Consider the following 23,014-nt stretch of genomic DNA (forward strand, 5'->3'; position numbering starts at 1 on the left):
ACTGTATGCAATCTCAACCCCAATCAGTCTTCCACCCCAAATCAATAAGTAGCTAATAACTATATAAAATGACAGAACAGGAATTTGTTTACCCCATTTATTTATAAAAAAAAAAAAAAAGATAAAAAAAAAGAACGTACCACATTTTTTCTTAAGTACACATCATTAAAAACCCTCTTACACAATAAAATCAAAACCCAAATACACAGAATAGTTCTTGGATATTCATTGTTTATAGACAGACAAAATCGTGCCTATTGTATACAGAGTGAAACATGGCGAGAGCTCAAATCCTATTGCAGTTACGGAGATGGACACAAACACAGAGAGAGTACAGACCACCCCTGAGAGAGGCTCAAGTCGCCCTAATAAAGACCCAAGCCCTGAAACCAACCAATCAGAATCCTGGATTTATCTCTCAATTCATCTCAATTCATCTCCCTCCCTTACTGTAGGTAAATTTCATGGACCTCCAATGAGAGGCAGCCCACCATCAGAACAGTGCTTGTGTTTATAGACTTGAGAGCCCTTTATGAAGAAAACCTCTTGATCATCTGAACAAGGCACCACTCTATAAATACATTTTCTATACATATATGTATTTGTATAATAGGATACATGAGGAAAAGCAACTGAAGGAGAGAGAGAGAGAAGCGCCTGTAGTTGTTCACCCAGTGCTGCGGTGGAAGTGTGGAGGTATTACTGTAAGCTGGTGTTAGCTGGCTTTCACCTGCTGATCATTGCAGTTCAATGTTGAACAATCCCTGGTCGAGATTATCTCTTTAACCTTATCCCATTGGCAGGCTGGATTGGCCACAGTACGGAATGAGTTTGCACTCAAAACTCGCAAATGGCAGAATATGCTGATTGCAATATTTGCATAATTGTCAAACGTCATCACTCATGCATAAACTGGTTACAGACTAGTCTTTTTTCTCTCTCTCCATTATTGGCAAATGCATAGTACATAATTACATGAAGCTTCTTTGAAAAACAACAACAACTAATAACAAAAACCTCCCCGACCCGTTTAAGCAAATCAAGTGAAACACACAACGACATACGGTATGATAAAACTGTGTGCTAGGAAAAGGTGATCATACTATCATAAGAAGTGAAGGGGTGATCAAGACGTGTATATAGCTCAATACGCTTTACTAAACACACCTCGAGACAGACAAAGGGAGAGAGGGGCCGTAGCTATACTGGTTGCTCACCCTTTCACTATTTTCCTACAAGGTCCACATTTATATACAAATCTTAAGAGGAAGACAGGATGTAGATCAAATGAACGCCAAAGTGAATGAGAGAGGAGGGGCGGGGAGGGAGGAGGGGAGGGGCGGAGAGAGGAGGGGAGGGGGGAGAGACGACAGAAACGAGGCAGCAATGTTCAAACGCAAACTCCTGACATTTAATTGACTTCTGACAGTCAAGCGACTAATGGCACCATCATTTGCATAATTTCATACTAAGGTTTAGTAGGGTCAAAGGTCAAAGGGGGCTTTTGTTGACGATGAGAATGCATACTAGGAAGTGCTCATGACTACTGCTATTACAGTACTGGTAAGAGTGACATCTCAACAGGTCTGCAGTTTTCCTGACACCGAAGCTTCAACGTTTCCTCAGTGTCCTTATCTGATTGTATAGAGACAGTCGGCATGTCTGGGAACGCCCATACAGGCTCTAGGAATGCCCACAATAGACGCTGGGTTAGCTGGCTCAGCCTGGCTGGGGGCGTGGTCAGGGTGGGGTAAAAACCCCCGTTCTATCCATTCAGCAAAGTTAGAATTTAGCTGATACCCAGCCCAGTTCTGTGTTCTGCTCTAGAACCCCCAAACCTGTAGTTTAGAGCCGCAGCACCGTCTTTTGGTGAGTCAGCCCATGAGATATATCGGCGGTTTTACCCCACTCGCGCGCCAGCCGTTTAACATTTTGTGGGCGTTCCCACACATGCCGACTCTCTCTATTGTCTTGTTGCTCTTTGCCTTGTCTCTTTCTGGGACAGGTCCTGTGTTTCACGTTGTCGTTTGCCAGTGGTGTCAGGTGACCAGTCCTCTATCCGGGTCAGTACAGTACACATTGTTGCAGTCACACTGGCTTCGGTCTTAAACGGACACAAACGGATTATGTCGACACTTTCTTTCTTTTTCGCTGAGGAAAAGCTGCACATTCTGCACAGATGGTATTTTTCCTTTGTAAAGTCTATGTGGATGAAAACACAGAGACTCTGTCTGGGGTGGAAGTTGGTCATAAGGCTAGCGGGCAGTATGTTTTAAACACAGTATATACTATTCTTCATCTTTACATTCATTCCCCTTGGTACAGTCTTGAAAACAGGCATCTTTCAGTGATAACCCATCTTCCTTGGTGGGCGATCCACTACCTAAAGTTGCCAACATATTTGAATTTGGAGAGCGTAGAAGCAACCGGTAAAAGCGACTAACTGCAGACTGTGCCAGTGAGCCATCACTCTCCGATTCAGCATTAGGCGCCATGCTAAATATACACACGAAGACGCGCCGTAAGAATCGGAAACAGCTAGTATGAGGATCTAACGGTACTTGCTTATGTCTTTGGTCCTGTGCGCATGGCCACAGTTCAATGCCACTTACTCAGGAATGATATCATTATCATAATTACAATCAAACTCCTGAATAAAATACAAAGAGATAGTCCAATTTTGATACAAATATTGCTACCAGTGAAGAATATACTCTTTGAACTAATAACATATCTAACAGCATTATCATACAAATTGTAACCCCCGCCTTAAGTCTGTGTTTTGTCTCAGGAGCTTCCAAGCTCCTATTTGGAGGAAAGTTGACACTGCAAGACGTTACAATGAAGCAGGCTAGCAGAAACAGCACCGGTACTGACTGAACCTCCCTTTGTGAACACTGCTGTAGCACTGGGCTGTGTGTGTGTGTGTGTGTGTATGTGTGTGTGTGTGTGTGTGTGTGTGTGTGTGTGTGTGTGTGTGTGTGTGTGTGTGTGTGTGTGTGTGTGTGTGTCTGTGTGAGCTGGCTTCAAATAAACCAAAGTAACAATGGCTTTTCCCTTGTTTAACTCTCACACCCTCACCCCACTCTTTAGCGCCCCCTACCTTTCATCTCTATTACACATTCCAGGTTTGCCTTCTTTTCTCTCTCTCTCACCTGCCCAGTGTTGTTAGCAGTTTCACTCAGGTGAGGCAGCTCTTTGACCTAACAGCACTTGGAGGAATAAATAAAAGGCAGTAAACACCAACAAGTCTCTATCGCTAACAATATGATTAGCTATTATAGTGCGCCACTATATATAAATGTTTCTAAAAGTTGACCTAATGGCGGTAAGAGAACTCAGAGAACACAGCCTTTCTCAGTTATACACCTTGTAACACACATACACACACTTTCCCGCATGCCTCCTTTCAATGATGAGGGCTGGCCATACAAAGAAAAAGAAAACTACACCGAATAGAGAATCAAAGTAATACATATTGCAAAATATGTGTTGTGAATAATCTGTGTGGGTCCAATTGGATTTGATCAGAAAAAGTGCATTTCTGCTGTACTTTGACTAGAAATAACACTATATATGTCAGCAGAAGTATTTCAAACAATACATCTTAACACATTCACTGCCAGCCGTTTTTTTTTTTACTGTAGGTAGGTTCTGCCAGAGGGTTTTTTTGAGGATTCTGGCTTATCTTTCAAGACCCGAGGATTCTTTTCTGCTAATATTTTGTGAACACACAATATCTCAAAAGAACTAATAGAATGTGTGCTTTCTCTGTCTAAAAGAGTTAGTTCGTAGAGTTAGTAGTTATGTAAGCATTAGCAGTTGAATACAGCATGGTTTCAGCGTCTGAAAAATTATTCAGAGATAAACGGCTTTTTGTGAAATTCGATAGAACAGTCACTTTAACCATTAATTTTTGGCATCAGTAAGACGTCAGACATCTAAACAATAGTTTTGAACAGTAATTTCCTCCATAACAGCAGGAAACCCCCCTCTGCTTCCAACTCCTCCCTCCGTGGGCGTTCTCCTCCGCCCTCCATGGCTCTGCAGCGGCTCTGTCACAAGCGATTCTGGGCTTATTTATGGTGCGTGTTTCAAAGTGTGCATCCAGTCTATTCTTGGAACCCCCCACCGTTGCCACCGCTGTGCGTCAGCGCGAAAGTGAAAGCGTTTTCGCCATCCATTTTACACTATGAGAACGGCTTCCTCGCGCTTTTCCCTCCAGTTTTGGCTCGCCTCTTTCTACTGTGGAGAGACATGTCGCCACTCAGTGGGTCGGTAAAATAGATTATACACATTCAATACCTCCAATTCTGGTATAGGAGACGTAAAAGGGTTAGATCAACGTCCCACCGTCAAAAAAAAAAAATCAATTTTTTTGACGACTCAACTCGTCGGCAGTGAACCGTTGGATTTTTTTTGACGAGTCAACTCGCCATTGGCAGTGAACGTGTTAAAATGTTAGATTGCCCTCTAAAGGCTCCCGTATAACTAACTTGGCATGCATTATGTCGGATTCAAGATTCAAGATTCAAGATTTTTATTGTCACTCCATGGTACAAGTATCACGTGTGAAATTCTTGTGCTGTGGACTCCGTTTACGACATAGTACAAATAGGCAACAAGCAATGAGCAATAGGCAATAAGAAATAGGCATCAATAAGCAATACTAAGCAGCAATAGGCAATGAGGCAGAATAGCGATAAGACAAGTCAGTGGCATATTCATTGCACATAGGTGCACATGTCATGTGCATACTTTAGACGTGTTCGGACATTTTAATTCGACGTATTTGACATACAGTGCAAATAGCATGTACCTTATTAAACATACAATTAAACATTAGGCATTGTGCATACGTTAGACGTGTTCAGACATTTTAAGTTCGACGTAATTGACATACAGGTGCAAATAGCATGTACCTTGTTAGACATACAATTAAACATTAGGCATACATAATGGTAGCAGCTGCAGTACGGTACGGTACGACTACTACACTATTTGTGTATGTTAAGGAGTCTCGTGGCCTGCGGGAAGAAACTGTTCCTCAAGCGATTTGTGCGTGTTTTTGGAACCCTGTATCTCCTCCCTGAGGGTAGCAGGGAGAACAGGCTGTTGTGGGGCTGTGATGTTGTGATTGACCCTTTACATTGTATCTGCCGTTGGTAATAATGTAAGTAGTTGTTGTAGCGTGCATGTTTCTGGTGTGCGCATGTGTGTTACACAGCATGTGTGTTACAGCAGCATGTGTGTTACAGCAGCATGTGTGTTACTGCAGCATGTGTGTTACAGCATGTGTGTTACAGCAGCATGTGTGTTACAGCAGGTCAGAGGTCACAATCACAACATCTCGTTAGGCAGCATCTCTCACGGCAACGTATTGCTCCATTTTTTGGCACCTCCCACACAAACGTAGGATCTCTCGTTATTTCTGTCTAGCTCTCTACCAAGCATGCACGCACACACACACACACACACACACACACACACAAACAAACAGACAAATATACACACACACACGAAACACACACACCTCCCATGTTGCATCACTGAACCACTGCATCGTGCACAAACTCGTGCTCTCCCCCTCCGCCTCGCACAAACTTCCTGGTTGGCTACAAGCAGCTGTGATGCAAATTCAGCAAGGATCCAGGCATGACAGTGTTGAGGGATTTCCAGGCAATTATCTGAAAGTCACTCTTGCACTTCAACCGAGCACCAGTCATATCTAAACAGGAGGAAACCCAAGGAAAAGGTTGAAATAATTGTGGACATAAAAAAAAATATGTAATCTTTTTTTTTTTAAGTGACACTCTACAAAACTAAACAAAGGGGCCATTTACACCTGGCACTAACATGCGTTTTCTGTGATCAGATTGCAATCGGATAGGGCTTGACCACATGAGCCTGATTTCATTTACACCTGGCGTTAGCATGCGTTTTGGGTGATCAGATTGCAATCTGATCACCCACAATGGGTGTCCTCGCAATCCGCATACAGTTGCTGTATGCCGATTGAGAGGACACACTGCATTTACACTTGTGTTCAATGTGTTCACAATGCGTCCCTGACCACCTCCTGAGGTGGTTTGGCCGATCAGATTGCAATCCGTCTTCAATGTGTCTTGGGGGCATTTACACTTGTACTTGCAAGTGGTCAAGCACATATCTGATTGCAATCTGATCACAGAAAATGCATGTCAGTGCCAGGTGTAAAAGTACTTTCTAAGGGGTTGTGGGTAACTAACTTTAGTCTTTGATTGACAAATGATAACACAAGAGCAGGGCCGTAGCCAGGGTTCCGAAATAGGGGAGGTCCAGCAAGGGGAGGCGGTTTTTTTTAAGCCATATTTAGAGTAATATATCATTTTAAATCAACATAGGATTATACTGTTGTGATGTCATTATTCAGCGTTTGAAGCTCAATTTGGGCCGTTTGAAGCCCAATTTGGGCCGTTTGAAGCCAGATTTGGGCCGTTTGAAGCCCTATTTGGGTCGTTTAAAGCCAGATTTGGGCCGTTTGAAGCCTGATTTGGGCCGTTTGAAGCCCAATTTGGGCCAAGTCCAATTTTACAATGAGATGCACCCACTTTAAACCTGAATAAAGTAATAAAACCACTAGTAAACCAGTAGGCGGCGCCTGGCCTGCTGTTCAGTGAGTGGCCTGGCCTGGCCTGCAAAAAAAAAAAAAAAAAAAAAAAATTTTTTTTTTTTTTTTTTTGGCAGGCTGAAATATTAGGGGAGGTCCGGACCTCCCCGTTCTCATAGCTAGCTACGGCCCTGCACAAGAGTAGATCCTCTATATTTGAGATATATACAAGATACAAGATACAAGATACGGTACTTTATTGCCACACAACCAGGTTGGTGGTATTTGGTTTCGGTACAGTGTATTATAAGCTCTGACTGAAACATGAAACATAGAACATGTATACATTTACCCCCCTCCCCAAAAATAAATACACACAAGGACAAGTCAAACATACTGAATGATGAACTTCCAAACTTAGCTTGTTGCAGTTTTTTCGCAGTCAAACAAATCACTTCATATCAAGATCCTGCATCTAAGAGGCCATTTACGCCTGGCGCTAATATGCGTTTCCTGTGATCAGATTGCAATCAGTTTGTATTTTATCACTTCAGCCTGATTCCATTTACACCTGGCGTTAACATGCGTTTTCTGCAATCAGATTGCAGAAATGGGTGTCCTCTCAATCCGCATAAAGTTGCTGTATGCAGATTGAGAGGACACATTGCATTTACACTTGTGTTCAATGTGTACACAATGCATCCCTGACCACCTCCGGAGGTGGTTTGGCCGATCAGATTGCATTTGGGGGTGTTTACACCTGGCATTTCAAGTGATAAAACACAATCTGATTGCAATCTGATCACAGAAAACGCATGTTAGCGCCAGGTGTAAATGGCCTCTAAATGCTTTGGCAACGGATGAATAATTACAAACAAATCCAGTCTCAAAGACTAGAGAGTGATCAGTTCAAACAGATGGTTGAAGCGCCTCACCTGACCAGCAGGTGGCGCAATGGTGTCTCATTGGAAGTTGCCACCCTCCAGAGAGAACTTGGAAAGGGCCTCCTGCAGCCTGTGGTGCTCCTCCTCAACAGTCTGCAACACACACATCAATATCACCTTAGGAAGCTAGGAAGCTAGGAAGCTAGGAAGGAAGGAACACACACACACACACACACACACACACACACACACACACACACACACACACACACACACACACCTTCTTTGTTCACTCCCCACCCGACACACCCACCAACAACTCCAACACACACACACAACTCCCCCACCTCCTGTTAACATCCTCTCTCGGTCTCTCTGACACGAGCGCTGGACATAATAGCCATTTTCAGAGAAGTCCAATTTCACGAGGCAATCTTCAGCCAGTCAGTAACAGAGGTGCTTAAGTGGTTTTCTGTTCTCCGGTTTCTCTTTTGGGCCATTTTGGCCCCATCTGTCCAAAGTATACCCGTCTCTGAGGATGATTTAAAGTAAGGAGCTACTTAAATCATCCTTGATGCCCGCACCCCTGCGTCTCTTTACACTCAACTCTCGTCTTTTGTTTACGTCTCTCATCTTTATTTTGCCTCTGTCGTACTTCAGCTCCCTCGGCTGTTTCGCTCCGTATTCCCATCTATCGCTCCCCCCCCCTCCTCCACCTCCACTCACCTGTCCCCCCCCACCTCCACTCACCTGTCCCCCCCCCCCCACCTCCACTCACCTGTCCCCCCCCCCACCTCCACTCACCTGTCCCCCCCCCACCTCCACTCACCTGTCCCCCCCCACCTCCACTCACCTGTCCCCCCCCCACCTCCACTCACCTGCCCCCCCCCCCCACCTCCACTCACCTGTCCCCCCCCCACCTCCACTCACCTGTCCCCCCCCCACCTCCACTCACCTGTCCCCCCCCCCACCTCCACTCACCTGTCCCCCCCCACCTCCACTCACCTGTCCCCCCCCCCCACCTCCACTCACCTGAAGTCTGTTCAGCATCTCCTCCAGACTGTGGAGTCTCCTGCGCACCTCCTCCATCCTCTCCTGGGACAACACCAGCGGCGCGCTCATGCCCCCCTCCTCCTCCTCCTCCTCCTCCTCTCCCTTCATCCCTCCATCCTCCTCTCCTCCTCCTCCTCCTCCGTTATCCTCCCCCTCCACTCCTGCGTCTGTGCTCTGACTTTCCTCTGTGGATGATGGAAAGACAGCATTGAGATATGTCACTTGTCTGGCTCACTCAAGTTGTGTGTTGCGTGAAATACAGGAACTGCTATGTGATTAGATGCCATGATACGAGCGTACCTGTTGACTGAAAGCTGTCTGTATCTCGGCTCGGCCTTTCCGATCTCTCCCCTCCGTTCTCCTCATCCGGGTGCGAGTCCTCCGATAGGCTGATGCTGCCGACCAATAGCCTTTTCAGCTTCTTGACTAACAGAGGAGACAGAGTGACGTTTAGTGGCTTTGCATGAATGAAATAAGCTTCACGAAGAGGAGGAAGAAAGGAGGCCAGTATCTCATGCCTTCTGGTTCTGCCCCTCACTAACAGGATTCTGGGCCAAAATATTTGACTGGTACTCTAAAGCCTACAAAATAACCCTACAACTGGAGGCAGAACTCGCCGTCTTCGGCTGCTCGGAGTCCTCACTGAACTTCCCTACAGCTGTGCAACAATCTCTGACATTGGGGACAACAGTCGCCAAAAGACTCATTCTGAAGGAATGGAAGTCCTCCTCTTCACCTTCTTTTCAGGTGTGGCTGATGGACATGATCTCTGTTGTACAGATGGAGAAACTCAGGTCCCTGAGAACCAACACGCTTGGGAGGTTCTCAACTATCTGGGACCCGTTTTTGGCCTACTTCAACGAGGTTAACTTAAGAATGAGCAGTAACTGAGGTTAAGGGTGACGGTTGGCTCGCCCAGCTGGTATCTCATGGACCCTTTGCGCGGGACCCCATGCACTTTTTTTTTATATAAGTAGGAGTGGGCTATACAGAGGTCAAAAACACTTTTTTGGTCAATTTTATTAGGTCTCAGTTTTTTTTTATTCCATTCGACCTATCTCAACATGAAATTACAAAAATTTTGGCCTGGGGTCCAAGAAAAAAGTGTGCAGGGCACAAATCCAAGATGACCACCGTTTTCCCTGAAAAATCACATTTTCAGCCATAACTTTGTCATTTCTGGGTCTTTTTACTTGGTTGTGGTGTCTAACCCTATGTTTTGGGGGTCAAGCAATCTATTTATGCATCTAGAAGTAGTTACAAACCATCAGATGTTGAGTTAATACCTTTTTTGACCAAATTTACCTCCTTTTTCACCTTACCATATTTCACTATTATGTTGAATTTCAGGGGCATTGCTTAAAACATAACAGTTTTCTCCTAGAGAAGTCCCTCTTCAAACTGCCACAGGCACAATCTGCTGCCCAATAGTATCCTGGATGTCATCAGTGCCAGGTGGTCACTGCCAAATTTAATCTCCGGTACCAACGCGCATCAGGTGATGCACACGGAAGGTTCCGTCCCCATTATCATCAAGGTAAAACCCAATATACCATCTTTTGATGCGTCTCATCCCAAATGACAACAAGTGATTGGTTGGGCTGGAACAGAAGTTCTTACTGAGAGATCCCCTCTGCCTTTTTGGCTCCTCCTCCTCACAAGGAAATACCACCGCTTCCTCAGCTTGGTAATCATCCCCGAGGAGCACAATTAGGATCTCAATCATCTCTTTCTCTGATAACTCTCTGGTATTGGATCTCTTGCCTCAAGTAAGTCTTGAGCTCAGGTGACTTCTTAGGCTGGCTTTACACTGTGAAACTTGCACGCAACTTTAGTTGCATGAAACTTAGGTGAAATCAAGTTGCAAATGAATTGCATGGTATAAATCCTTCTGCAACTCACTTGAAACTTCTGTGAAACTCAGCCGCAACAGTTGCAAAGCGCTCAACTTTGTGGAACTAGTTTCATGCAACAGCCAATCAAAATGCTGAGAACCAGTCAGCTGATCACATAGGCTCTGGCTGTCTGAATCAGTGCGCAGTCTCAGAAGACATCTATATGTCAATATCCTTATAGTCATAGCGCCCCCTACTGGCAACACAGAAAGTGGTTTGTAACTCGGCCGGACATGGTCCCACGCGCACCAAAATCCACATGTTTGATGAGCATCCCAGCCTGAAGACATCTAGTTGACCATTTGGAGTTATCGGCAGAGCGCCCCCTACTGGCCACACAGGAAGTTGGAGTAACTCCATTGTAGATTGTCCAATCTGCTCCAAACTTGTCATGCATGATAAGTGTCCATGCCTGTAGACATCTAGATGATCATTTAGAGTTATAGGCAGAGCGCCCCCTACTGGCAACACAGAAAGTGGTTTGTAACTTGGCCCTACATGCTCACACGTGCACCAAACTTCACATGTTTGATGAGCATCCCAGCCTGAAGACATCTAGATGACCATTTGGAGTTATAGGCAGAGCGCCCCCTACTGGCCACACAGGAAGTTGGAGTAACTTTATTGTAGATTGTCCAATCTGCTCCAAACGTGTCATGCATAAGTGTCCATGCCTGTAGACATCTATATGTCAATATCCATTTATAGTCATAGCGCCCCCTACTGGCAACACAGAAAGTGGTTTGTAACTCGCCCCTACATGTTCACACGCGCACCAAACTTCACATGTTTGATGACCATCCCAGCCGGAACACATCTACATGACAATTTGGAGTGATAGGCAGATCGCCCCCTACTGGCCAGACAGAAAGCGGTTTGTAACTCGGCCGTACATGGTCACACCCGCAACGAACTTCAGATGTTTGATGAGCGTCCCAGAGCATTGAATGTATTCTGATCCATGCGGAGCCAGGATCTACATGGGTTAAAAATAATAATATTAACATGTTGTGAAGTATAGTGATCACATAACTGTTCAATGCTATGCTATATATGTTTTAATGATAATCAGTTATCTATATATGAAGCTACAATTTCATACTGTTGTCACAAGGTGGCAACAATGAGCTATTTATTTATTTATTTTCCTTGAATCAATCAATAAATTTGAGAAAAATAATAACAATGCACTCACCGGAGGCTCATTGGATCAAGCTCCTTGAAAAGAGTGTGAAACGATCCACTGGTATGTCTTTTAAGTAGCCAGTCCTTCACCCACATACGTTTAACTTTTTTTTCATGTTGTGTTTTTTCCTCCTCCTCCTCCAACATATCCATGAGTATTAATGCACTAATAGCTCTCTTCCTATTCTCGGGGTCCGGGACAGCCATATTTTATCTAACAAAGTAGCTAGCTAGCTAGCCAACCAGCCAGCCAGTGCCAGAAGAAAAACCGATACAACACCTCCGAGTCCGAATTGATATTTTCCAGCGAGAAAACGATATGAAATACGATACAAAGATGCAGAATGACAATTCTCACTTGAAAAAAGAAGAAAACCATACAATAGATGAAAAATGACCAATCTAGCTAGCTAGTTTTGCTGGAAGAAACTGCCAAGTTGCACGAGACTTGATTATTTTTTAATTGCTTTGTGTAACTGTGAAGTTGCATGGAAATTGGGTTGCATGCAACTTGCAACCTGCAACTAGTTGCGTGCAAGTTTCACCGTGTAAAGCCAGCCTTAAGGACAAGTGCCTTCACTTCAGTGAGTAGTGACAGATGCAACAGGCCCTCCATGTTCTTTGCACTTCACAAGTTTTCAACAAAATCATTGGCCCTCACTTTCTTTTGCAGATTCTCTCTCAACCTCTGTTTCTTCTTCGCTTTCTGTTTGTTACTCCATGTCACCTCCATTGCATCTAGGTGTTTAAGGACAGCTGTGGTTGACCGCTCAACTTCACTGCCATGTCTATCTGTTAGCATAAAGGTCATCTTTGATCCCCTTTGCCCTGAACATCCTATGTGAGTGTTGGGCTGACTGGGCAGCAAGATATCCACACTTGGCCAAGTACCTCTCTGCATTCAGGTTGTTTGTGGGCAGGTTTTTCTGTTGGTCTGTAGTCAGTGTATAGAGAGGAGTTGCTCATGCAGCATCAGGATCAACATCCTAATACTCATGTTTGCACTGCAATTCTGCTCCTTTCACAGCCTGGACACACATCTCTCCAAGAAGAAGGTGATCGAGATCACTTTGTGGAGTATTGTCTTCCATTTTTACATGTGTCCACTCTACATAATAACTAAGGCTCTCAGCTGTCAGCAAGGTCAGTGCAGAGCTTGGGAAGCATGTCAACCAGCAAATCCTGGCTTGCTGTCTCGACGCAGTTGAGGAAGGGGATTGTCACCCTGTACATAAAATTAGCAGGTGCTTTAAATCCTGCTATTATGAAGTCATTCTCAAGATATATGTTGCATGCTCGAACAAGAAGATTGTTTAGCAGTGTCTCAAGTAGCTGTTTGATGTAGGGAATGCAATCATAGACTGCACCTGCCTGGTATCAAAGTCTAGTAAAACGTCTCTCTTTGTAGAGGCTAAATGACTTGTGTACCCCAGCTTCCTCTAGAATCAAGTCAAACTGTTCTTCTAGGGATGTTGTCTTCCCATCTCTCTCATGTGATTACAGTAATGTTGACTTATGACAGCGGATGGCTATTTCACAATCAAATTCACCATACAGTATTTTGTGGTGAAATAACAGTTAAATGTTGCGAGATGTTGGTAATAATTAGCAGTGTAGGGTTGCTATTAATATTATTATAGTATGTCAAATTCAATCTGTTGTCTAGCTGTTTTTTTTAAATAATTTACCAATAAATATTAGGTCTACGGGCATGGTTCAAAATTGAGGTAAAGAAGGGTCAATTTGATCAGAAATATGTATTAACTCAACATCTGATGGTTTGTGACTACTTCTAGATGCATAAATAGATTGCTTGACCCCCAAAACATAGGGTTAGACACCACAACCAAGTAAAAAGACCCAGAAATGACAAAGTTATGGCTAAAAATGGTATTTTTCAGGGAAAACGGTGGTCATCCTGGATTTGTGCCCTGCACACTTTTTTCTTGGACCTGAAGCCGAAAATGACCCATTTATAGCCCACTCCTAATATAAGCACCTTATGCGGCTGATAGCGCCATGTTGCAATGTTTATGTATGTTTTTTTTTTCTTCCTTTCCTTTCCTGTGTCTGAGCCTGTTTGTCTTGTTTGTATATTGTTCTCTAAAAATATAAAATAAAATATAAAAAAAAGAAAAAAAGAAAATAGGTCAGTGATAATAAAAAAGAAGAAGTCCATAGGTGCAAAATTCACCTTCATCCAATGCTATATTGGCAACTTTCTCCTGATCGCTGTTGGAGTGGCGTATCAGGTCGAACAGGAAATTGATCAGGGAGTAGCGGGGGTTTTCAGACTTTTTCAGACGTCTCTTTTTTCGCCCGGAGGCAGCCGCTTGCGATCCCGACCGGGCAGCAGCATTCCGCGGCTCCTGCAGGCGTCGGCCTCTTCTAACACCGCTGGTCCGACCTGGAGAGCGGGTCACAACTTTCACTCCATCTGGATTTCGGTCCGACGCAGGGCTCCCCGCGTCCACAATCCCCCGATCCGCTGTTGCTGTGCTCCCTCCTGCGCTCAAGCCTGACGATCCCGGCGTTGTGGACCCCGGCTTCACCTCTGCGCTGACCTGGGCAGCCTCCTCTGCACTCGGCTTGGAGAGATGAGCGGGTCAGAACAGAGGGAGAGATGAGCAGGTCAGAACAGAGGGAGAGATGAGCAGGTCAGAACAGAGGGAGAGATGAGCAGGTCAGAACAGAGGGAGAGATGAGCAGGTCAGAACAGAGGGAGAGATAAGTGGGTCAGAACAGAGGGAGAGATGAGCAGGTCAGAACAGAGGGAGAGATGAGCGGGTCAGAACAGAGGGAGAGATGAGCAGGTCAGAACAGAGGGAGAGATGAGCAGGTCAGAATAGAGGGAGAGATGAGCAGGTCAGAACAGAGGGAGAGATGAGCAGGTCAGAACAGAGAGAGAGATGAGCAGGTCAGAACAGAGAGAGAGATGAGCAGGTCAGAACAGAGGGAGAGATGAGCAGGTCAGAACAGAGGACATTCGGCATAGCTGGATCGTGAAGCGGCAAGGTCACAACATTTACAAGACTCCTATTGGCTTCCGATCACTACGTTAGCACAGCTTATTGAGTGATGTGCTGTGCGTTTCTCACCAGGAGGTTCTCCATCACTTTGACCTCCTCGTTGACGTAGTTGAGGCACTCTGCACTCTGCTGGATGCTCTTCTTCTCGGTCAGGTCCTCTGTGGTGACATGGAGAACACAGACTTGAAGAAGATACAGACTTTGCCAAGTCAAAAGACATACATCATTTTAAGGAAGTGGGAGGTGATCGATTGTTCAGACGTTTTGCTGTTGTGATTAAATTAGCTGTATTGTTGACCTCCAAAATGTACTCTCAATAAGGAGCACACACAGATAATCCTACTTGTGATACACAGTGAAAGCTCACGCATCAGCTAGTGAAAGTGCATGGAGGTGTTCGTGATTCCTGGAGGCATCCTCTGCATATTATTAGCAACTTGTTAACAGGGGGGAAAATAGCTTATTTACTTTCCAGTGCAATTACATTACATTACGTCATTTAGCAGACGCTTTTGTCCAAAGCGACTTATCACAATATCACATTTTGTCAACAGTACAGAAAACAACTATGCAACACAATCAATAACAGCTAAGACATTTTGAATCACAGCAACAGAATCCCCCCCCCCTCCCCACATCACCTTTGACCTCTGCCTTTCGCGAACAAGGAATCCTGAGGAAATTGGATTTGAACGATTCAGCAGGTGAGCATAACAGAATGCCACCTGGTGTCTGGAGAACAGGGTGTCTCACAAAATGTGTTTAAAAATATGCAGGGGACTAGATTTTGTTGCATATTCCACTCAAAGGGGGCAACAGGCACGTCGCACACGCACACCAGAGATGCTGAAAAGTCATTTTTTGCAAGTCCAAGTCAAGTCACAAGTCTTTGAGGGGAAAGTCCAAGTCAAGTCTCTGAGTTACTCCCAACACTGGTGATAATAAAAAAAGAAGAAGTCCATAGGTGCAAATTTCACCTTCATCCAATGCTATATTGGCGACTTTGTCCGACAGGAAGTCGATCAAGCAGTGGCGGGGGTCTTCAGACTTGTCGTCCGTCAGACTGTCCTTATCTCGATCTACAGACAGACACAAAGCTTCACTTTGGCTGCAGCTTTGAGGAAAATGCAGAACAATAACACATTTGAAACTGTTTATGCCGAATAATGTTCAGTAATGATAAGAGGCGGCGCGCTCACTGCTGCTGCTCTTCAAACCTCCGTTCTCCGTCGGACTCAAAGGGGCGGTCAGCCTGAGGGAGAGGACAGGAGGGAGAGGACAGGAGGAAGGGTCATCTTGATGTTTTGAGAGGAGTGAGATTTTGGTGAGCGATGAATGAGTCTCGTCAAACAAACACACTTACGCTGTGGGACTATAGGCTCCTCCCCCTCCTGCTCCTCCGAGAGCCAACACCAACCTCATGGAAGTTCCACTCTTTTTCAGATCATCTACTGCCGCCCTTATCATCTCCTGCCAGCTACACGTGCACACACAAGTCTGATTACAATTCATCCAACTTAAAACGATCAAAACAAAACATCGACGTCTCTTTCTCTTCCTCTCCCACACTCACGTCTTCCTCTCTCCGACAGACTGAGCCACCAGTTCGTAGATCTGAGCGCCGCTCTCCCAGGTAAAGATCACGTAGAAGGCCTTTTTATCTGCAGAATAAAGCACAGGACTTGGAAGGTTTGGAGGGTATCGGTCTCCCAAGAGAGGCGACCTGTGTCTCTCCAAAAGAACTACAGTATTTCTCTCTTCTTGTGTCTATAGCCGCTTTCACACCGGCCTTGAAAGCCGGAAAATGCACGGAAAATGGGATCCGCGCCTCCGATGTGAAAGTTGTGAACGCGGGTTGGTGGGTAATTGTTGTACGCCTTTCGTTCTGCCAGCCGACCTAGTCACAGCGCCGGGTTACCCTGCAACCCGCCTCCACCTGAAAGCGTAGGAGCGGCAACACAGAACGGTGCGAATGGTCAGCTCATTCATAAAAAAAATATAGGGGAAAGCACCTCATGCAGCAAGAAAGGCAAGTGAAAGTAAAAAAAAGTCGCCTATACAATCATGACTGCAGGGGCGCCAGGAGGAGTAGGTAAAATTAACGGATATAATAATACGCTTCAGAGGACTATAGCTGTCAGTGGCGAGTTGGTCTGAGGATATTCCCTCTGGAAACCAGCTCCAGAACTGCAATCTGTCTAGCTAGCCAGTTGTGCATTCCCTTACAAAAACTACTAACGTTATAGTAGTCATGTGCATTTATAGCCTATACTATTCCCCCGACGAACGTTATGCAGACTGCAGCTGTTTGATATGCGGGCGTTGTCTTTCAGAAAGGACGCTAATTAGGCTACTTCATGGGAATAATTTGCTTTACAAAAAACTGGAACCAAAAGATAAGAATTAGCCTTGTACCTAAAACATGATGGTGCCTCTGTGATCCATAAAGTCGATCAGATGAATATTGAAAGCCGTGTTACTATGCTGCATGTGGACAACACTTTCGTGTTTTATCACTTTGATCCTTAACGACCGCAGCTGCACGGTGTTGGCTGGCGTACATCGGCGATGTCTGGTTGTTGAATGAATTTGTTCATCATACAGTAGCCTAGGCTACACTAACCTATGAAAATACTTATTTGGGCTACTAGAGGAGCTGGGTGGAAATGCCTCTGCTCGCCTTTCAATCCGGGAGCAGTGGCTGTCACCTGAAAGCACACCCCAGGACGGGAATGTGGCGGTGCTGCTTGGCTGTGTGTGAAAGCAATTTCTGTGGCGAGGCTGCCGGCTTTGCGGGCCTTCCGAACTGCAATTTTGCGCGATCTGTGTGTGAAAGCGGCTTATGTGTCTGTGTGCGCCTGCTGCCTGGGTTGGCTGCTGACCTGTGGCCACCTCACGTAGGAAGACCGAGTCCAGCTTGATGATGGGACTGAGCATCTGCTTGATCTCCTGTGATGATCCAAGAGTGATGTTGCTCTTGCTCTGGCACTTGAGGACCATCTTGTCATCCTGCCGCTGTATGAGCACCAGCAGGTCCCCGAGCAACACACACTGCACCTCTGAGACAGAGGGAGGAGAGGGACAGAGAGACAGTGGGGAAGATGTAGAGAGAGAGAGAGAGAGAGAGAGAGAGAGAGAGCAAGAGGTTATGTAGGTATGTAGTTATGTATTTTCTTAAGCCAAGTAGCTACTTTGATCACAGTGACAGTTGTGCGATTACAGCTGGGTTTCCATCCAACTATTTGTGTTGCTAATCATGATGTACTGACTTTGAAAAGCTAATTTAAGAAAGTCAAATTCCCTCAATGTTACAGGTTTACTGATTGCAATGATTCTGAAAGGCTTGCCGGACTCATTTAAGACTTTTTCCATCCACATTACCCAAAGTGATGAAAAGATCACCTTTGCTGAGTTTAAGACAAAGCTGAGGAGTTATGAGAGCACAGAAAAGTTCAGTGCTGCCAGCTGTGGTGATGACAGCGTGATGAAAGTGAAAGGACGACTCGGCTGTGATGTGCAGCTGACCTGTTACAACTGTGGCCAGAGGGGACATAAAGCCAGAGAGTGTTCTGTGACTGGCGAGCGCAGAGAGCAAAGACAGTGGTGCAGTTTCTGTAAGAGTTCTACGCACAAAGATGTCAACTGCAGGCGAAGGCGGCGAGACAACGACGGCTGGCGGCGGGACAAGACGAAACAAGCGGTGGATGAGGAGGACCACACGTTTGCGTTCAAGGTGGGCCAGGTGGATGAAGGTCCCATCAGTGGACTGAAGGAGAGAGAGCTCATGGTTGATACCGGGGCCACGTCGCATATTGTGACTGACATTGCAAAATTCAAGAGCTTTGACTCCAGTTTTAAGCCGCAAAAGCACATCTTGGAGTTGGCTGATGGAGAGAGGACCAGCGGCATCGCGCTGAAGAGGGGCGCTGCAGAGGTTCGCCTGATCGACAGCAGGGGCTGTGAGGTGGAGACGACGCTGACAGAGGCGTTGTACGTCCCATCGTTTCCCCAAGACATCTTCTCAGTCAAGGCAGCGGCCGCCCGAGGAGCGACTGTCATCTTTAAGGAGGGAGAGGACAAGCTCATTCACAAGGATGGTATGACCTTTGACATTCAGGTGTATGATAGGCTGTACTCAGGGTTCGAGTTATGGGGGGACCTATGGGGTCTTGGACCCCATAGCTAGAGTCAGGGACCCCATACCTGTGGGACCCCCACAATAGCCTATAGCTTTTTTTTTCTTTTCTTTTTTCTCTCTCAAATAATTTATTTTACAATGTAAGAATTAAATTATTTATGTTAACTAGATAAATAGGCTCACTAAGAAACATGTTTTCAGTTTTCCAAAACTACCGTGTGAATTGTTGTTTGTGTGAAATAGGCTGCATTTCACGTCCAAGCCACCATGCGTCGCCCATGAGCGCGTGTTCTACTACTACAACCCAGCTGGTGGAGAAGAAGCCAAGGTGTGCGCAACATCACGTGATGTCAACGTATTGGATGCCTTCCCTGTAAACATGCAAAGACACGCTTACAGAAATCATTTGGAGCGCATTTGGCCGATTCCTGGATGAATGTCCCATTGAGCGTCGTTGTGCTCAAGACGCTCGCACGCACATCGCTCCGTTTGTGAGACCCGTAGTTGTTTTTTGTTTGTAAAGTGAAAACGTTCAAGTTTAGAGCGGAAATCTCAATTTTTATTTTCATTTTATAGTGTTTTAATCCTACTTCGCCTAGTACCAGCCCTGACTAGGCAATCTGCTAGCGTGTAGCCGGCTAGGCTAACTGCTAACGTGTTGGATCTAGAGCCGAAATCTCTTTGTTATAGAGCGGAACTCTCTATTTTTTACCGACGTTTCCTTCCCTTGCTGGCCTGCCTGTCTGCCCTGCTACGACCGGGGGTTTGCGGTGTCCACAACGGTGGGGTTCGCCTTTATCCCAGGATCCGTGTTGGACGTGCCGCTCCTATCCGACAACATCAAGCGGGCCTGTTGTTGAAGCTAATTGGAGCTAGCTCAAGGCGGCTTCCCTCCCCGGAGCAGCTAGCTTCAACTAGCAGCGGGAAGTCTCTGGCTCCTGCATCGGCGGGGTTCGCTTTCAACATAGGTCCGACAGCCCTCCTACCCACCGCAGATCACGGGCTTTCACATCGGCTCCCCATTTCATCGTCCCCCTCCCCGTACCTGCTCCAGCGGCCTGCTCCGGAGGCTAAAGCCAGCCTTGTATCTTTGGTACATCCCTGGTAAGAGGCTAAAGCTAGCGACGCACCTCAGGCCACAGCCCAACTACCGTCGCTGTAGCTTCAGGGAGAGACTTTGTAGTTCACGTAACACATCTTTCATTGTGGCTAAATCAGCAAGGAGTCCAGTGGATGTCAGATGCTTATTTAAACCAGTGTACTTGGCCTTCTCTACACCAGAACGTGAGTCATCTTCACTAGCAGTTTTGAAGTGATGTGATAACACTGGAAAATCCTTCAGCACAGCTTTGACAGTGTTGAAACTGCTTGACACCCATCTTATTGTAAACACTTGTCCGATTTTCAGAATCTGCATGTTCAGTTCAGCAGCCGCTTGCTCCAACTCCCTTGCATTTTTCGTGGACTGGTGGTAAAGAGAATAGAGTTTTGCAAGGAAAAACTCTAAATGATTGCAGCCAGCAACCACCTTTAAGGAGTCATTCACTGCTAATTCTAAACGATGCGCGAGACAATGAACTGACTGAAGACGAGGGAAATTCTGTTTCAGTCTAGCTATGAGTCCAGTCTGTCTCCCAGTTAGAACAACAGCCCCGTCTGTGGCTATGCTGATTAGATTTTTCAGAAGAAAATCTTCAGTCATCCCCGCTGCCTGAAGGCTGGTTTTCAGGGCATTACACAGTGACTCTGCATCTGCCCTGATCCAGTTCAACATTGTCCACATCTCCATCCCCAGTGACATCACACCTGACATAAATGATCATGTATGCACGGCCATGAATTGTGCTTTCATCCAGTGTTATGCTAATAAGGGAATCTTGTGATTTGACATGAGAAACAAATTTTGTTTTCATCTCTGCTGCAATGTGATTTACGATCTGGGCACAAGAATGTTCGGATCGGTGAGCTGGCTTGACTTTGGCACCATTCATTTCATTAAGTTTCATAAGGCGGTTCAATTGGGCTGGGTAGACCACGGCTGCTGTTGAGAAGCGATGCTGGTGGTGTAGCACTCAAGCCCGGCTGAAGCCTAGGGGCTGCTGGGCTGTAGCTTACTGGTAGAGAGCAGGAGAGAGAAGAGACCTGGAGAGGAGAGGTAATGACGAGACAGCAGAAGAGAGGAGAGATGACTGGAGAGCAGAAGAGAGACACGAGACCTGGAGAGGAGAGGAGACTGAGACTTATTTTTGCAAGTATTTACAGTTTTTTGTTCTAAAAAGATGCTACTGAATAATGCTGCTGTTAAGTGCAATTTGTTTTTTGTTCATGTTCTTGATTTCCTGTGCACATTTGTTTATACAGTAGTATAGCCTAACATTATTTATTTATTTTTATTTATACAAATATTCATGATTTTATGTTTTCTCTCAGAAACCAGGAGATAAATACAGTATAAATGCTGCTGTTAAGAGCCATACAACTATTTATTTTTCATTCATTTTTTGTTAGTTTTTGATTTCTAAGTGCAGAGTTAAATAAATGTTTATTTAAGTTCAGCAATTTCTCATTTGTCAAATTAAATTGTTGTATTTTATCAGATGTAAAATACGATGGCATATATCGGAGGTGAGTGAGAAAAGGAACAAATATTGATGAGTAAGACTGAATAATGAGTGACATCACACAACAGTCTAATCCTAATGTTAATATAAAATTGAGATATTCCTCTAAATCTGGCTTCAAACGGCCACAATTTGGGCGTCGGCAAAAAAAATGCGGCAAAAAAAAATTCTCCGACGCCCTCCGGGCGCCGCCGAAAACACGCTACACGCCAATTTTTTCCCAGCGGCGCCCTCTGGGCGCCACCGAATTTGGGGGACCCCATAGCTCTCAAGGGATAACTCGAACCCTGGCTGTACTATTTAAACACCGTTAGGCCTACAGATGAAAGTGATGATGATGTTGATGAATGTCATGGATGCTACGATCTTCAAACATGGCATGAAATTATGGGCCACTGCATCTATGATGATGTGTTAAAGTTGGAAAGTGTTACAGAGGGGATGAAAATTAAAGGTAAAACTGATAAATCCAACCTCAAATGTGAAGTCTGTATAAAAGAGAAATTTTCCCAGAGCAGAAATAGGGAACCAGATGAAAGAGCAAAAGTAGCACTTGCACTTGTTCATACAGATTTGGCAGGTCCCATAGAGCCAGTGGCAAAAGATGGTTTCAAGTACACTTTAGCATTCACTGATGACTATTCTGGAGCAACTTGTGTTTACTTTTTGAAAGCTAAGAGTGACACAGTTAAAGCTACAGAGAAGTTTATTGCTGATGTAGCACCTTATGGAAAAATCAAATGCATCAGATCTGATAATGGAACAGAATTTACATCTAAATTGTTTCAGTCACTACTTAGTGAAAACGCCATTCGGCATGAGACCTCAGCTCCTTATTCTCCCCACCAGAATGGGACAGCTGAGAGAAACTGGAGGACATTGTTTGAAATGGCAAGATGCATGTTGATTGAGAGTAACCTTCCAAAAGAGCTGTGGACATATGCAGTTCAGACTGCTGCAGTTATTCACAACAGGTGTTATAACAAACGGACAGGACAGACTCCGTATTACATGTTGACAGGGAAGAAGCCTGAACTTTCAAAAATGAGAACTTTTGGGTCAATTTGTTATGCATACAAATATAACCACAAAAAGCTTGACTCACGTTGTGAAAAAGGAATCTTTGTGGGTTATGACAAAAATAGCCCTGCATATCTAGTTTTTTACCCAGACACAGGGAAAGTACTCAAAAACAGGTTGGTGAAGTTCATGACCAAATATGTAAATGAGTGTCAGACTCAGACAGACCCTGACATGAGTGAGTGCAGTCTGTACAGGGAGAGAGCTGAACCTCACCCACTATCATCACCGCTCATACAGGAGCCTAAAGCAGAGATTGGTGACACAGACGCCACTATTGGTGAGGGTGAGAGTGGGCACAGTCAGCGCTATCCCAAAAGGGAGAGGAGAGCTCCCAAGTACTTTGGAGTAGGCCTACATGACTATGAGTGCAAGGTCAAATGTGATGATCATGAACTAACCAGTATTGATTACTGTTACAGAGTATTAATTAATACACAGGACAAGATGTTACTATCCCTTGTGCCAAAATCCGAGGAAAAACACATTTAGAAGCCCAATCCAGAATAAAACAAGCTAACATGCTAACAAACTAATAAA

At 45.1% G+C, this 23,014-nt stretch overlaps 1 protein-coding gene across 1 annotated transcript in view; it reads right to left on the reverse strand.

Annotated features, from left to right (window-relative positions):
• Positions 1-4,911: 4,911 nt before the first annotated feature.
• Positions 4,912-23,014, reverse strand: part of LOC310798870 (rho guanine nucleotide exchange factor 1-like) — a gene marked incomplete at its 5' end in the record, with an annotated part of 45,910 nt that continues 27,807 nt past the window's right edge. The window contains 12 exons of the mRNA XM_083661433.1: positions 4,912-5,728; positions 7,525-7,626; positions 8,506-8,604; positions 8,686-8,711; positions 8,827-8,952; positions 13,801-14,194; positions 14,705-14,793; positions 15,613-15,714; positions 15,835-15,887; positions 15,999-16,112; positions 16,209-16,296; positions 17,518-17,694. Coding sequence (XP_083517559.1) covers positions 7,552-7,626; positions 8,506-8,604; positions 8,686-8,711; positions 8,827-8,952; positions 13,801-14,194; positions 14,705-14,793; positions 15,613-15,714; positions 15,835-15,887; positions 15,999-16,112; positions 16,209-16,296; positions 17,518-17,694 — 1,343 coding nt within the window. The 3' untranslated portion in view covers positions 4,912-5,728; positions 7,525-7,551. The remainder of the gene's footprint in view (positions 5,729-7,524; positions 7,627-8,505; positions 8,605-8,685; positions 8,712-8,826; positions 8,953-13,800; positions 14,195-14,704; positions 14,794-15,612; positions 15,715-15,834; positions 15,888-15,998; positions 16,113-16,208; positions 16,297-17,517; positions 17,695-23,014) is intronic.

Source organism: Poromitra crassiceps (assembly GCF_964638095.1).
Source record: "Poromitra crassiceps genome assembly, chromosome: 26".
Classification (NCBI taxonomy): domain Eukaryota; kingdom Metazoa; phylum Chordata; class Actinopteri; order Beryciformes; family Melamphaidae; genus Poromitra; species Poromitra crassiceps.